Raw genomic sequence first — 17,892 nt, 5'->3', positions numbered from 1 at the left:
AACACCAGAAGAGCGTGGAAGCTGAGAGTGCAAAAATCACCCCTCCGCTTCTCTTTCTTCTCTTTCTTACCATTGTCTCCTCTCTTTTTCTCTGCGAGGTCAGCAGAAACTTCGTAAGCAAAAGGTGAACTTTTCCCGCTGTTTATGTACTTCGGCCTGAATCTATAGCAGTACTCGCTGCATTTTCGACCGTAAGTTTGATTTTCAAACTTGTGGTACAAGACAGTGGTCTAAGCTATTTTCAGCAGTCGAATAGTGATTCAGTCTCTAATTTCGGATGACATTTTTTTTTGGGGGGGGGGAATAAAAACCTTACACTGTGCATACTGCCTCATTACGCTCAAACAATGCAGAACAGACCAGTACAATATTTCTCTGTAAGTAGTGCCGGCTGCGATCTAAAACGCTGATTCGAAATAAAAATTTCAAGTAAATGTTGGTATGCATTAGCTAAAAGCATTTTAATTGCAGAGACAGGCCTGGCCGTTGGCTTGAAAGGCCAGTCAACAAGCTCCGACTTTTTTTTACCCACCCCAAAGAAGCTCGCGCATCTTTTTTACGCCTGAATAACCTCCTTCCACGCGCAGTGACGTCAACTCGGCGATCGACGACGTTGACTTCATTACTGTTTGTTGAGACCTGGTTTAGACCAATCGACGGGCTGGGTGCTGCGTCACGTCGCCGATTGCCGAGTTGATGTCACTGTGCGTGCAGGGAGGTTATTCAGGCGTAGGGAAATATGCGCGAGCTTGTTCGGGGAGTGTAAAGTTGGAGCCTGTTGACTGGCCCATTAAATGCAGACTTGCCAACTAACGAACAAATTATCTTAACGCGCGTGGCTGTCTTGTGTAAGTGGCTGGTCTGCGACTGTCCACCAGAAAAATAAATAAATAAATAAATAAATAAATAAAACGCTACATCTGACACTATACGACGTTCGAAACCTTTAGAAAGTTCTCGCAAAGAGTTTATCGTTTATAGAGGCCAGATTTATAGGCACTGAAAAGTTGGGTTTTAGGCACCAAAAATAGGCAGGCACAACGCAGTTTTAAGCCCACAAAATTGTGATTGTAAACATAACAAATATTTACAACTCAAAAATGTTTGAAATAATGTGTGCGGCACCTGTGTCTACGACAGGAAAGGAAAAATAAATGGTTCAGTTTATGACGAGTCAGTGATGGTACAAAGGCTCCAATGGTTTTGCAAAGCAATGCAATTCCCCCCTCCCCCCACAGGGCGCGCAGAACACGGTCTCTCTTTTTGTTGCCCAGCGTGGTGAGTTGAGTGTCCACCGTCGAATAAACACTCTCCTCGGTCTCTTTCTTTTCGGCGTGGCTGAGAAGTGGAGCACAGGGGCAAATAGTCAGACCGTCAATAGGCCACAAGGGCCTTTTAGTCTTGTATTAACCGTGTCTAATTACAAAGGGTCAATATTTTTCTCTGGTTGTTAACATTCTTAAGAGCCCCTCTTCGAGTTCGAGAATTTTGAGCCGGCAACAGAAATGCATGCAATAGGCGCTCACAATCTCGTCTGTCAAGATTTGCAACGCTACGCGCCCCGGAGCAACGTGAAATGTGAGGCTGAACGCCACTTGCCCTTCACCTCACGGGCGAGTGCTCCAAGATGGTGGAGGTGATGTATACTACAAAGAATGGCCCCGCGAACATAAAATTAGTACGTGACGCTGCGAGAATTATACGAGGCAACGTGGGTAATTTGTGCAATCTTTTGCTTCAATAGAATTATGAGGGTTTATAGAAATATTAAAACATACAGATTAAATTTGTGCTCGTTATTAATTTTTTAATTCACATTAAGCTAAAAGCGAAACTAAGCTGCCTCCATTTAGTTTGCGTTGGTTTTCTTGGCGTTCTCGAATTGTGCTGGTGCCAGCCCTGTATTGCTTTGCGTGTTTATGGTGTATTGTACCTTAAAGCAGTTCCAGTGGTGCGACGCTGCGTATTTTGGTAAGGATACATGTTCTATGCCAGCCTCTTCAATTTTTTTTTTGTGCGCACATGGAGGGGTCACCTTACAGAAACGGGCAGTACACTACGGAGAACGCCGAAGCGACCCACCGCCGCTTGCGAGCATGACCTGGATCAGGCATATCATGTGAATGTAACCTTGAGTGCACATGACGTGTTGATGCATCTGCGTCGTGTGATCTTCCAGCTCCGATTTGCTCCGATACCCAAGAGGGCAGGGAAGGAATCGGGGCTGCAAAGTATACACCGGACAAGGGGCAAACGTTTCAAGTTCATATCCTCGTATCATGCTTTCGCGGCTCGTAATGAAACCATTAACTTTTTTTGCGGTACAATGCTTTTATTGGGCACGCATCAACTTATAAAATTCAGTCGATGGGAAGATGTGCACGGGAGGCAATTGGAACCTTCTCAAACATTCGCTTGACGATTCCGGCACCATGTCAAACCAAAGAGGTGTCCTCGCTAAAGCTTTGCATGAAGCCAAGAAATCATCTTCGGAAGAGGAAGTACTGGAGAGTCTAGCTCAGAAGTACCTGCCACTCACAACTGTGGTCGATGGCGCCGCTTATTCAGTATACAAAGGGATGCCGAACTCTGCGCTAGATGAGCCTTTCATGGTCAGCGAAATACGACGCGTCCAACACGACGTAACTGGTAGATCGGCACCAGGCCCTGATCACACCACCAACAAGGCACTCAAAAACATAGAAGACGGGTCAATCGACTTTCCCACAGATAAGATAAATCGTATTTGGAAGGAGGGAATAGGGCCGAAGCAATGGAAGGAGGCGAAAGTAGCGCTCATCCCGAAATCTGGTAAACCACCAAGCCTGCCTGTGCCACATCTCCCTCACGCCTTGTGTAGGGAAGGTGGCTGAGCACGCCATTTTTACCAGAATTACCAAGCACATTGACACCAACGACTTCTTCTCTCACAACATGATAGGTTTCATTCCAGGCCTCTCCACCCAGGGTGCCATGAAGCTTATCAAGATCCAAATACTAGGCATATGTACCCGGGACATGAGAGCCATCCTCGGTTTGGATCTGGGGGCTTTTGATAACATCCGTCACGAGTTCATTCTCGACACCATCTCAAAACTCGACCCAGGCTCGTCCTTTCATGCTTTTATCAGACCTTTCTTGAGCAGACGACACGCTGTCCTAAAGGTTGGAGACTTGAAAACGAAGAAAAATGGGTCTGGGTGAAAGGGGCACCCCACAGGGATCAGTTATCTCGCCGCTCCTCGTCAACGTTGCAATGGTTGACCCCTCGAGAGACCTAGCCAATATCCAGGTCATTGGTCACACAGTCTAAGCGGACGACATCACTGTGTGGTGCGTGGGAGGCAGTGACGGACAAGTTGAAGCCACTCTCCAGGAAGCTCTCAATAATACAGAGCACTACAAAACGGGACTCTGGTGTTCTCCAAACAAATCAGATTTCCTTCTGTACAATCCAACTAGAAAAGGACCCAAGCCGCATAATTGGAAACCTACCACTGAAATCTACATTGATAAGAGTGGAGATCCGATTACCAAAGTCTCATCTATTCGCATCTTGGGAATGACCCTCGAAGCTGCGGGCACAAACTCTTTAACCATTCACAAGTTGTCAAAGCAGACGGATAGCATCATTGGTCTAATCAAGCGGTTAGCTATCAGAAGGCGAGGCCTGAGCGAAGACAAGCTGATACGACTCGTACACGCCTTCTATCTATGCCATTTCGCGTATGTAGCTGCTATGCACATCTGGAAGAGGGCCGAGCAAGACAAGCTAAACGCCATGATAAGTAGGGGAATCAAGAGCGCGTTCGAACTGCCAACTTGCACACGCACTGACCGACTCCTGCAATTGGAAATTCACAATACCCTTGAAGAGATCGCAGAAGCGCAAGAAAGGGCACAGATTGTCAGACTTTCTGGCAACAGGGCGGGCAGACGACTCCTCATAGAGATGGGCGTCCCGCCCACCAAAGTTGAAGACATCTATCTGGGCCTTCCAAAACAGCAAAAAGACAATCTCATCATATCCCCCGTCCCGAGCAATATGCATCCCCAGCGCAATGAGGAAAGAAGGAAGGCCAGGGCGGTGATGCTGCTACGTCAGGCGTCCGAACTTCATAGCGGAAGCTGCTGCGTTGACGCGGCCCAATACGGCAACAGCAATTGCTTTGCAACAGTGTCAATCAACCACAGTGGTTCGACCATTAACGCTGTTTCAGTACGATGCTCATCGTCGTGTGCATCCGAGCAAGAGGCAATTGCCTGGGTGCTTTTGGAAGACAAGCATGAACATATATTCAGATGAGTGCCTTTAGCGTTGGCGCCGTGTGTAAAGAGGCCTATCACATGCTGGAGGGCTAAAATATCACCACCCACACTTTCACGTGGTTCCCCGCTCACATGAGATCCACCAGTGGAGGCCCCATACAAACACAAACGAGCTGGCCCACTCCGAGGCGCGAGGTCTCGCTTTCCGCAACAACGGAGAACTCCCCCGCCGGCCCGCAGTTGTGGAGAACATAGCTCGACCCACCACTTACAACGAAACTACCCAGAACTTTTATATCAGCAGGATAGACTTTCCTCTTCCTAACAATAAGTCAAATCAAGCGCAGGCTTTGACTCTCAGGCTACTGCAGACGGGTTCGTATTCCAGCCCGGCTTTAGCATAAAATTTATCCCTAGATTTATAATAATAGCTGTTGCAGGCACTGCAATGAATTCGCTATAGCCTACACCACATGCTCTGGCGTTGCCCCTCGCTGCGGGGCACCAACCAATCCAATGAAGAGAAGTGGTTTTTCCCTATAAAGAGCCCTGATGTTGTGGATCAACTGTGGGCTGTCCAGAAGGCCCACGATGCGGCGGTCTGGCTTGGCCAGACTGTCCCAACACGGGAGTGGCCCACTGCGTGTAGAGTCATGCACCCCATTCATGTGTCCTTGTGAAGCGTCCCTTAAGAAGTAAATGACCAAAATCATGTGGACGTAGAATTTTTTCACCAACACTTTACTTTCTCCTGATTACACTCTATAGTTTTGCATTCGTTCTTCATCGTCCAGTGGCTGCACCCACGTACCTAATGTTCACTACGCGTGCGAGCAGACACCGGGGCGATGCCACGCAGACGACGCGACGCGGATGAATACATGTGTAGAGGCTAATCGGCCTTCCTATTGGCTGCGGGGACTTGTAGCATTGAATGCTTAAAAGAACTTCTGAGATGGAGTATAGTCTGTAGCATGAACGTCATTGTATCAGGTGGTACACCATCTTGTTGTATAACAACCATGTTTTTCCACGAAATAAACTAGTTGAGAGTGCAGCGGTTTCCCTATCGCTTCTTTTGTGCCTGTCGTCGTGCACTGCTTCATATGTAATCATAGAGTACAGGTCGCAGCACAGAAAGTTCTGAAAACTCAATTTTGCCCGGTAACATCAATACCGGTCTCCAACTGTACTGGAAAGCAAAATTTGAGGTTAAATAGGGCTCATAATGGCACCGATTCTGAAATTAGTCATTTATGGGCACTATACAAACGCTATAAAAGCCCTTCTTCACTTTTAATTTATGCTCGTATATCAAAGTGATTCGATATAGGAACGCAAGAAACAAAATAGGCGTTTGCCTATAATCCGGGCTCTAATAATTAACAACGTTTCAGTTTGCTTTAGTATTAGAAACATACACACACGCACACACGCACACGGGCACATGCACACACACGCTGAGGATGACACCGCTGTCGATTTACCAAGTCCCGGATCACTCGCTGGCAGCCTGTGGACGGGCTCATAGGTTGCTACGTCACATGCACGTGATCCAAAAGTCCGGAGCCAGTCCGAGTGGCCTCGGGCCATCTGCGCGCTTGATGCTGTCTGCGTCCGCTGTGGCGTCTGCTATGCCGCCCACTCCCTTCATGGCTGTGACACAGGCCACAAAGCCGACTCGATTCCAACCTAAACAGTTAGGTGGTGAATTATACCTGATTCTGTGGTGATGCGACTTACAAGTAAGTCGCTCAAATCGTCAATTGATTCGAGAGCGCATGCATCGTAGACCCGCGTGGTCATTCCACCGCTGTTTCTCCTAGTGAGTATATTGCGTACATGTTCACCTGACCTTCGGGAATACGCACATGCTCGACGTGGCTCAGAACACTGATGACAAGAACTGGGTGCGCAAACAATGCGAAATTCATAAACATGCGAGAAGCGGACAAAAAAGCAAAGAGAGAACAACAACTGAAAATTTTCCGTGTCTAACTTAAGATAGCCGCACTGGCATGCACTTTGTGCCGTCGGCTGCCAGCTACCCGAAAGAAATCGTTCGGTCAGTCTTGGGCTGCCCGCAGGCCGCCAGGCACACGAAAAACGAACATGCGTCCGAGCGATCCCAGACCAGTCGGCGGAGCTTCCGGTTGGTCCCCGAGAAAAACGAATGCAGCGCTGGCGTTCGGGGACGTCCGGAGCCGTCCGCGACGTGTGAATCGATGAATCTCAATCCCGTAAAGGCCAGAATTATTTCGCATAAATTATGAATAAAACAAAAATAAGCTGGGGTTAAACGTGAATGCTACAATACCTGAACTTCACCGCTGTCGTCATCGGTGAGGAAGTATCGTACCACGCTCCCGTCAGCATGTCCGGAGAGGATGCCTTTGCCCGAGATGCTATGGAGAAAGGTAAGTTTAACGCTGCATTTATGCTGCTGAGTTTGCCCGCATTCAGACTAATTTCACTAATTCGTTCTGGCACACTAGCGTTTCCTTTTTTCTCGTTTCCTTTACCTCAATCTGGCAGTTCTCTGTAAGAAATTAATGGCTCACTAATTAAGCTTATCTGCAGTGTCATACTTGAGTTTGTTTGGACTACTTACTCGAAGAGCCATTTATTTCCTTAACTACAGCACACTTAAACACTGTACTTACCATAGCCTCTTTATGCAAAATTATTCTTGTTTACTTATGAAGCAGTGCACGGAGACAAGCACAAAAAGAACAAAAAGGTGTCCCTTTCGTTTGTTTTGTGCTTGTCTCCATACGCTGCTTCACAGGTAAACATGAACTATCACCAACTCACCTTATATCCAAAGTTTCTGAATATCATTATTGTAGAATTGCACGTATGCGCGCAAGCCAGCTGCGCTACGCAGCCTCTTTTGCCTCACTCTGAAGTACCTTTCACATAAAAAGTGTTAAGTCACATCTAGTGACAAATTTTTGAACTTCGTATATTTCTCAGAATTCTGTAAACATTTCTTTTTTGTAATTGTGCTTTCGAATGATTGTGACTTATGAAACATTATTTCCGCATATGATGGTTCTGCATATTTTAAGTGCCGAGCAGAAAACTTTCACAATCTACATAAAGTGAGAGATGGTGAAAGTGTTTCCCGTGAAACAGTCGATCGTACTGTATGCGTGCCAACGTGAGCAGAATAAACGTGCAACGCACTCGAACGCCGTTAAAATATAATTTATATTTTATAAAATATATTTATTCCACGTAACAATAGTGCAGTTTGCGACTGAATACGAGTAGTGCTTATTATGCTTCGTGAAACTGTCCCTCGAGCCTGGCCGTAGTACGTTCTTTTTCCACAAGGAGGTCGAGAGTCCACATATGGTGATAAGCTATCTCCAAAATAACAGCGACTACAAAAATGATCTAAAAAATTACAGCACGCAATGAGTAAACCTACTGATAAACGCACTTTATTAAACTCAGTTGTTTGGTGCCTGAATATGCTAACTGCACATAGCACCAGGCAACTCGGTTTAATCGATTGGTTTATAGCAAGTAGTACGTTACGTTTGTAAAATTTCTTCCGCGATATTGATTTTCAAACAGAAAAGGAGAAGGGGGCGCCTCCTGCATAGCGTACTTTGCCCCGTGAATATGCTACGGCACAAGAAGCCATGTTTATGGCCCATTCGCATCGGTGACTTACGGGGGTCGCACGACCGAGTTGGTGACATATAGTCGTGAATGACCACTTTGATTGAGCTCATTTGGGTATATGGTCTCTTTTTTGCATATTTCGGCCATTTTGGTGAAGTCGCGCTAGCTGGTGTGAACATCGGTTGCTGCGAATCATTTTTGTTCGCCAATCACACAAGGTCACGCAAGCTCTTCAAGTCGCTAGTGATAGCGAGTCATTAGGCTTTTGACTACCGCTATCGTAAGAAACGTGGGACTAACGCTGAATGGCTAAGTGGTCCTTAAAACTCACATAATTTAAACAATATTAAGTATCATATATGTAACCTGGCACTTTGTTATCTTTCAGATGTTCTCGATCATGCCGCCTTTAACCCATTTTTCGCTGGGGCAATGTTCAGTAACTTAAGTTGAGATTTAAACGCATAATGTCGTTAGCCAAATAGGCGGGTCAGTATTATTGCAAGCCACACGCTTTCTCACCTGCTGACCACAGAGACGACATAGGAGTCGGTGCCATATAAGGTAGACGACTTGTTCGTCTTGACGTTGGCGCTCCGTACCTGGAAACGAAATGGTGTACTTTTTTTCTTCTACGCGTCTCAGTGTCGAAACGAAATCGCAAGGGATGAGTTGAACTGTGCTGAATTAAATATAGTGATGTCCCTTGAGAATGAGTGTGTGGCAGCAATGCCTAAGGTTTCTGCGTATATATATATATATATATATATATATATATATATATATATATATATATATATATATATATATATATATATATATATATATATATATATATATATATATATATATATATATATATATATATATATATATTGTCACGTTACACCGTAACTGTAACCTGTAGATAACGGCACACAAGGACGTCAAACTGATTCGAACAACGGCAATATGACTATTGTTTTTCTCTGCACACACATCTTTGTCCTCTTCTGAACCGCGGCACATACAAGCCTGCCAGAATCTGTGAAAATAATACTTTAAGAACTTGTACTAGTGGCATTACCCCCCTTCCCAAAGGATATCGTACCGATGTCACAACATAATTACCAGATGAAAAGAAAACACATACGATAAGCAGTACACAAGGGGGTGTTCACAATCACTGTAAGTCCACTCAAGGGAGTTCGACGAATAGTCAGCGTTGGTAAAATGGTTTCATCCTCGAAACATGGACGACGTGGGGCTGTTGTGAACGGCGGGATTGACGAGCCATGTCCTCGTCAAGAACCTCGTAGTTCACTTCGCTGAGACGACGGAGAACTCTATAGGAACCAAAATAGCAGCGTAACAACTTTTCCGACCGGCCCCGTTGTCGAATGAATGTCCACAACCATACGCGTTCTCCGGGTTGGTAAGAGACATCGCGACGACGAGCGTTGTACCGCAGCGAGTCGATGCATTGTTGCTTATGAATTCGTTCGACTGCAAGCTTACGAGCTGCGTCTGCCAGTCCGATAAATTCGTTCGTCTTGACACTAGTCTGGTGTCTGTCTGTTAGAAGCATGGCATCCAGCATTGTAGTGACCTCCCTGCCGTGAAGCAACCGGAATGGTGTGAATCCAGTTGTTTCTTGCACAGCGGTGTTGTAAGCGAACGTGACGTAAGGGTTCCAGTTTTTGTGGTCTTGGTCAACGTACATGGATAGCATGTCGGCGATCGTCTTGTTTAGTCGCTCTGTAAGGTCGTTGTTTTATGGGTGGTATGCAGTAGTTTTTCGATGTACTGTGCCGCTAAGCTGCATGACGTCTTCTATCATCCGGGCGGTAAAAGCTGTGCCACGATCAGTGATGACAACTGCTGTTGCTCCATGTCGGAGGACGATATTTTTCATAAAAAAGTGGGCAGTCTCAATGGCGGTGCCACGTTGTAATGCCTTCATTTCGCAGTTGCGCGTCATGTAATCAGTAGCGACTACAATCCAGCGGTTGCCGTCACGAGACTTGGGAAAAGGTCTGAGTAGATCCACGCCAATTTGTTGGAACGGTTGTGTCGGAGGAGCGACGGGCTTCAAAAGCTGGCTGGGCGCTGATGTGGTGCTTTACGGCGCTGGCACTCGTGACACGTCTTCACGTAATGCTTCACGTATCGATTGAGCTTAGGCCAGTAGTAGTGTTGGTGAATCCGGGCCAAGGTACGTGTGAATCCTAAGTGGCCTGAGGAAGGCTCATCGTGACAGGCGGACAAGACATCGGCTGGCGGGACGACGAGCAAGTACTCAGTCGCGTAAGGGTCGAAGTTTCTTTTATAGAGGATATTTCTGCGAACGCAGAACGATGATCACGAGCGGGCGAATGCTGGTGGTGGATGCGGCGTACGGTCTTCGAGATATTCGATGAATTGTCGAAGCTAGGAATCGTTCTTCTGCTGTTCAGCCAAGACGGATACACTAACGGCGCAGAGAAAACGGCCGTAGAGATCGTGATCACCTGACGCTGTCTTAAGAAGAGCTCGGGAAAGGCAGTCCGCGTCAGTATGCTTCCGGCCAGACTTGTACACGACTGTCAAATCGAACTCCTGAAGGCGTAACCTCCACCTGGCCAGACGTCCGGAAGTGTCTTTAAGGTTCGCCAACCAGCAGAGCGCATGATGATCGGTAACAACTCTGAACGGGCGACCATACCGGTACGGTCTGAATTTAGTTATTGCCCAGACAACAGCTAAGCACTCCTTTTCAGTGGTTGTGTAATTCGCTTCCGCAGATGATAAAATCCGGCTCGCATAAGCAATAGGGTGTTCGACGCTGCCTTGCCACTGGACGAGGACTGCACCAAGGCCGATGTTACTGGCGTCTGTGTGTAGTTCAGTGTCGGCATATTCGTCGTAGTGTCCGAGTAAGGACTCAGACTGGAGACGTTGCTGGAGCTCGGAGAAAGCGCGTGTTTGCTCAGGGCCCCACACGATGGGAACGTCGTCTTTTGTCAAACGAGTGAGGGGTTCGGCAATGTTTGCGAAATTTCGCACAAAGCGTCTGTAGTATGCGCAGAGGCCTAAAAATTGACGCACATCACGTTTGTTGGCAGGTGGTGGGAAATCTGCGACAGCCAATGTTTTGTCTGGGTCCGACCGAATACCATCAGGGCTAACAAGGTGGCCAAAGAACTTTAATTCGTTGTAACCAAAATGACATTTTTCTGGTTTCAGTGATAGGCCTGCCGTGCGAAAATCAGCAAACACAGATCTAAGTCGCTGCAAGTGCTGCTCAAACGTTTGGGAAAAGACAACGACGTCGTCTAAGTAAACAAGGCATGCTTTCTACTTGAGACCGGAGAGCACTGTATCCATCATCCTCTGGAATGTCGCAGGGGCAGAACACAGACCGAAGGGCAGCACCTTGAATTCGTACAGACCATCAGGCGTTATGAATGCTGTTTTCTCTTGGACGCGTTCATCAACTTTGATCTGCCAGTAGCTACTGCCTAAATCCATAGAGGAGAAGTATCGGGCGCGTCGGAGGCGGTCTAGTGAGTCGTCGATGCGCGGAAGCGGATAAACGCCTTTCTTTGTGACTTTGTTGAGTTTGCGGTAATCGACGCAAAATCGGAGAGTGCCGTCCTTCTTTTTCACTAGTACGATGGGGGACGACCATGGACTGTTCGAGGGTTGGATTACGCCATCTTCAAGCATCTGCTTCACTTGAGAACGTATAGCCTCTTGTTCCTTTTGTGATACTCGGTAGGCGTGCTGACGTATGGGTCGCTCAGCATGGTCAGTGACAATGCGGTGCTTTACGGTTGGCGTTTGTTTTATCTTGGATGTAGACGTGAAACAGTCGCTAAACATGCGGAGGATACAGAGGATTTGCTCTTTCTGCACACATGACAGCTTCGGAGGGACATCGACTGCATCGGCTACCGCAGTGTCACTTTCAACGGCTGCAGAAATCGGGGCTATCGTCGTACACGCTTCATCGTCAATGGATTCGAAATGAGCGATAGTTGTTCGCTTGGCCAAATGTTGGTATGTTCCACTAAAATTGGTGTCCAACAACTCAGTCATCTCACGTTTAAATTGAATCATGCCACGAGCAACGCAGATTCGCTGAGACAAGAGCACCGAAAGGTTGGCTTCAGCGATACCACTATTGTCATGGTCTATGTCGCCCTGTACAGTAACGAACATACTGGTGCGTGGCGGAAGTGTGACGGTGTCCTCGACGATGCGAAGCGCAGTCTTCTGCGGATCGGTATCTCTAGGCTTCGGGCCATAGTCGTCAGCAAACGTTACGAGGCAGTCTCGAAGATTTATAACAGCGCCGTGCTCACGAAGGAAATCCATACCAAGGATAACTTTCCGGGAGCATACGGGAAGCACAACGAAAGAAGCAATGAACGTCGACTCATAGATTTGCAGCCTTGCGGTGCATCTCCCGATTGGTGTCAAGAGATGACCACCTGCTGTCCGAAGGTTTGGTCCATGCCCCCAAGGAGTTCAGCCACAAGTTCAGCGCTGATAACTGAGTAGTAGGCGCCGGTGTCGACTAGAGCAGTCACTGGATGGTTGTCGACAAGAACGGCAATGTCAGCAGAAACAGTTTCGTCAGCGATGTGAGGTGTCGGCTAAAAGGAATCGTCAAAGGTCGGCGGATGGGTCGAAGGAGGCTGTTTTGACGATAGCTTAACAGCGGTCCCACCCCCGAAGGCCGCTGATTCTAGTTTCCCCAGCGTGGACTTGGGGACCTAGAGGATCGTCCCGCAACAACATCGGCGAAAGAAGAGTGTCGATTCGCGGACGTAGAGCGTCGAGGAGACGGAGAGCGTGATTGGTGTCGCTGAAGATTCGGAGACGGTAGACTTGCCAAGTATTCTGCGATGGTGCGGGGTCGTTCGCCGTCCCTGGGCCGACGAGCGTCTGGCCGAAATCCAGGTAGGCCCATCTGTCTGTGCAAGCGCTTCCGGTACAAGTGACCTGGCTCACCACAGTGGTAGCATAGTGGCTGATTGTCGGAAGCGCGCCACACGCTAGATTTCCGCAAATTAGGTCACGGATTCTCACATAGTGTGGCAGGCCCGAGAAGTACTGCGATCTGCATGCAAGTCGGCCGTTGGTTTTCGTAGTGCGGCAGGCCCGATAAGTGCTGCGGCGTCGGCAGGCTGATCGGTCGTTGGTTTTCATAGCGTGGCAGTCCCGAGAAGTGCTGTGGCGTCTGCAGGCTAATCAGTCGGGGGAAATAGCTGGCTGCCGGTGCAGGAGTGCGTATAGCTTCCGCGTACGTTAGCAAAGGAGCTTCGGTTGGAGGTGGCGTTAATGGTCGTACCAGCTGCCGCACCTCATCACGGACGACGTCTGTCAGAGCAGCCACTTGAGGCTGTGAATGCACTACGTGAAGCTTTTGCAGCTCGTCGCGTACAATGCTACGGACTAGCTCAGCAAGGTCTCTCACGCTCGTGACATCGGGTGTTACCAAGGGTGCTGACAGACATGCAAGGTTGTCGGACCGCTCATACTGCGAAGACCGCTGTCTTAGCATTCACTCTATTGTCGTCGCTTCACGGAGGAATTCCGCCACGGTAGCTGGTGGGTTTCGTACAAGTCCTGCAAACAGCTGCTCGTTGACACCCCGCATCATAATGCATACCTTTTTGTCTTCCGTCATTGCAGAACCCGCTCGACGGAACAGACGAGACATCTCATCAACGAACATGGCGACGCTTTCGTTTGGTCTTTGATTGCGAGAATTGAGGAGACGTTCGGCTTGTTCTTTCCGGTCGGCGCTACCATACGTGTTCCGCAGCTCAGTGCAAAACACCGACCAGGTTGTCAGGGCGGCCTCGTGGTTCTCGAACCAAATACGCGCTGAATCCTCCAGGTAGAAATAGACATACCGCAGTTTCCAGTGCTCGTCCCACTCGTTGGCGACGGCGACTCGATCGTATTGGTCCAGCCAGTCTTCAACGTCTTCGTAGGGCTCCCCATGGAAGGGCTTTGTGGTTCGAGGGGCTGATGGCCATGGAGCTGGCGAAGTCGCGGTCTGTTCAGTCTGGCTTGCAGTTGTCGCACTTGCCATGGTTCTGGAGCGTTCCGGAAAAGGGCCGAATTGGGGTGGTAGGCCTAGTTGCCGCCGACTGTGTCGAAGGTTGGCTGTTTCTACCAAGGCGTCGATGTTGGGGCCGAGATCTTCCTCGTGGTAACAGTGCATAGACTATTACCCAGCACCTCCACCAGTGTCACGTTACACCGTAACTGTAACCTGTAGATAATGGCACACAAGTACGTCAAACTGATTCGAACAACGACAATACGACTTTATCGTTTTTCTCTGCACGCGCATCTTCGTCCTCTTCTGAACAGTGGCACATACAAGCCTGCCAGCATCTGTGGAAATAATACTTTCAGAACTTGTACTAGTGGCAATATATATATATATATATATATATATATATATATATATATATATATATATATATATATATATATATATATATATATATATATATATATATATATATATATATATATATATATATATATATATATATATATATATATATATTCCTTAATGTTCCCTTGAACGCCTGCTTGTTACGAATGCGCGCTTGACTAAGGATGCATGAAGCTTACAGGGATGTGACACGGTCATCCGGCTAACTTTATCATAGCAATTGAGAGTAGAGGACCCAATGTGGTTAATAACACATGGACACAAAATGAACACAAAATAGTTTTTAAACTTCTACCGACAGCGGCAGCCACTTTCGCCCGCTCTCTGTGACGTCATAAAATGAGGAAGCCGCTTTTGTGTCATCTGGTTTAAAATGACGTACGAAGCATGGCATTCGACATCGGCGTTTCTTACTGAAAGAGTGAGTAGTTTTCGAAGGTGCTAGTTCATTAAGTCCCCATTCTAAATGGCCGCACTAGTTTGCGTTTTAAATGCCACAATAACAATTAAATTATGAAGTTATAGATATCACTGTAGATTAGTGGCTAAGGCGTTGCGCTGCTAACCTGTAGGGCGCGGGTTTGATTTGTAGCCACGTTGACCGCATTCTGATTGCGGCGAAATGCGATCAACACGCCAAGACTTAGATGCAAGGTAAATAACCCAATGTGGCCAATATTTTTCTGTAGACTGCCGATTCTGCATTTCTCGGGTTTTTGTACGTAAAACCACGGCATCGTTCAAATGGAAGTTTTTTTACCACGTTGAATTGCGGTCAGGTCTTGTCAATCTGTTATAGGACCTGTATGAGTAAACATTAAATGCATGCCTGAAGCTTGAAACTTAAATGCCACAGCAGCCTTTTAGGTGCGTAGCGCAAATGACAGATGCGGGGCCGGTGCTACGTTACCATAAATTTGTTCTTTCGTGTAAAAAAAAACCAACAACACAAAATAGTACTCGAGACGCCAAAAAGTGCTGATTGCGCGGCTATTCAGTTTTTAAAAAATGTTACAGCTATTCAAAACGCTACTCAAAAAAGTTACAGAATAATGGGAATAAATGCATAGCTTTGAATATATATCATGAGGTGATTATTTTTTGTTTCCCATCTCCGGTGTGCAGTATATACTCACGTATTAAAGCAGGACAATTTAGGGTTGAGTAAGGCAGATACTTTCGTTTTCACTGTCTTCAGCTCATTTCGGCGTCATTTCGACTCGAATGCGCAGATCAGAGCCAACATTATTTTTTAGAGACCAGATTCGTCGCGACCTGACGTAGTTATACAGAAAAATGGCACATACCAGTCGTAATACTAAAAATGTGTTGTCGCGTTTGAATCCATGAGCACTGTAAATTCACATTTCTTTCACCTTTCTCTCTCTCTCTCTCTCTCTCCTTTTTAAAATCCAGTTGACGTAATTGGCATGTCTGATCACACCAAGCGTTTGAATATTGCGGCACTTCAAGAGGTCAAGGCTGTTGGCGTGTAAGCTTTATGTTCTGTAAGCTCACGTTGGTGCTAAGCACGGAGTTATCGAAACGGACACGATTTCCACCTGTTTCTTATCGCTCGAGATTACGTTAATTACGCTGTGCGGGCTCAACAGTGACAAGCCTCTTGTGCTCACCTTTCCCTCGGCGAGTCCGAATACGATGGGGCCGTGGTGGGGCCAAGTCATGCACGTGACGGCACTCTGCTGGATGAACTTGTTGCAAATCACCTTTTTCTCGCCCCTGAAATAGATGACGTTCGACGGGATCTACGCAAGCACTTTCGCAAAGGGCACATCATAAAAAGCTAGCGTCCGGCCTTGCGTAAGTGAGCCCACGAAGAACATAATAATGGCTCGACTCAATGAAAGATTCACAATCTCTAAAGAAATCTGAATAAAGGTAACAGAGGCAAACAAAATTATTACCTGCCATTGAAATAAACGACATAACAGCGTGATTAAAACCAGGACAACAAGAGAAAGCACACTACGGGACAAGCGCGTCTCCTGTGGCCTCATTTCCTGTATTGTACTAATTACCCTATTTCATTTTGTTAATTATGATGCAAGTAGCCCGCTAATATTAAGTTTTGATAGTGGTGGGGGAGAATAAGGCTAACGAAGAAGAACAGCTTTGTGAAGTGCAAACTACGAGCCCATGGCACTCGAGTCGTCTTTCCAGTAGTGCATTTCTTAAATCTCTGCATGAATTTCTTTGGTCAAAAAAATAAACTGCCTGTAATGGTGCTTACGAATGGCGGCTGCAAAAGTTGCATTTAGCATCGAAAATATTATGACAGTTTCTACGGGGCAGCCTTCAGGTTTGCTCGTAATATAATTTGTCTTCTTAGCTTTGATGGCGACTATAGTGTTTCTAGCTATTAAGTAATATTATATTCCTGTCCAAGTTTGTATTGCCGGAACATGCTACAAGCATTCATGGCGCTCACTTCAGTAATTCTGGGTTTTATAAAAGGATCAATGGTGTGAAAAAGGTATGACACTATCCATGCTATACGAACCGATTTTGAAGCAGAGTGAAATTGGTAATATTTTCGTTGCTGGTTGTTTGTCCTGCCGACTGTACTATTTCCCAGGAGATGTACTCATAAAAATAATTCAAATTCGGTGGCCGCGGGATGCGCGTGCCACAGAGCCGTCCGAGACGCTGAAAAGCGCTTGAAAGAATTGGCATTGCACTTGCCTGAGCTCGTTGGTGGCACATAGCGAGCGGTTCCAGCAACTACTTGGACGAGTACAGAAGGGGAGACGGCACATGCAAGTCCAGCGGTGTCTCATCTCTCCATATGTCCTCGTACAAGTACATAGCTGGAACCCCTCGCAATTTGAGGAACGCCATGCCGATACCACCCGAAAACATGTGCCCGTGGAGAAAAAAACGAACGGCCAAGCAGATTTCTTCGTTCCAGGTGAGGCACCAGTGTTAACTTATTCCAAGGTTATACAGAGTAAAGAGGCAACTCACAATAAAACTATACGCTTACGTATCACCTAGACAACTCCAAGACTAAACCGTCTGTCATAACTAAGTTTAGTCAGTAAAAATATACGGCAACGCGATGTTGAAAAATTATGGGGGATATTCAGAACATTCTATAAGAATGTGAAGGAGAAAGCGTAGCGTTGAACCGATACTGACGCGCAATAAAGCTGTGAGCTCTTGTGGCGACGTAGTTAGGGACCCTGCATTGGAGTTTTCGAAGTGTAGTATCATTGCGAGAACCCACAGCCCATCGAGCGGAAACAGCCATATTGGGCCCGCCCTTGGCTAAAACCGTATACGCGACTCGCGTTGCCCCAGGACTGGCGTGGAGCAGCGCGTCTCACCCTTCTGCGCTGCTGCGCGCGCGAAGAGCATAAAGACGACGGGAACGCAATAGACGCGCAGCTCGTGCGCTCGTGCAGTTTACTAGTCTTGTGTAATATTTTTTTCACCTCACACAACCTTGAAAGTTCCTTTAGGTAGCATATGTGCCGTGACTCTCATTTTCATCAAACGTGAGCGCTATTTAAAAGCTGCTCAAG

The 17,892-nt window shown here is 46.9% G+C and overlaps 1 protein-coding gene across 1 annotated transcript in view; it reads right to left on the bottom strand.

The window, feature by feature from the left end:
- The window catches only part of Oseg2 (intraflagellar transport protein Oseg2), a 90,819-nt gene that overhangs the window by 68,975 nt on the left and 3,952 nt on the right, over positions 1–17,892 (bottom strand). The window contains exons 4-6 of the mRNA XM_037414793.2: positions 15,982–16,087; positions 8,428–8,507; positions 6,587–6,674 (exon numbers count right to left, since the gene is read on the bottom strand). Coding sequence (XP_037270690.2) covers positions 6,587–6,674; positions 8,428–8,507; positions 15,982–16,087 — 274 coding nt within the window. The remainder of the gene's footprint in view (positions 1–6,586; positions 6,675–8,427; positions 8,508–15,981; positions 16,088–17,892) is intronic.

The sequence above is a fragment of the Rhipicephalus microplus genome, chromosome X (genome assembly GCF_043290135.1).
Source record: "Rhipicephalus microplus isolate Deutch F79 chromosome X, USDA_Rmic, whole genome shotgun sequence".
NCBI classification, from domain to species: Eukaryota; Metazoa; Arthropoda; class Arachnida; order Ixodida; family Ixodidae; genus Rhipicephalus; species Rhipicephalus microplus.
Note: the sequence above shows the minus strand (reverse complement) of the source record. Positions and strands in the feature narration are given on the sequence as shown.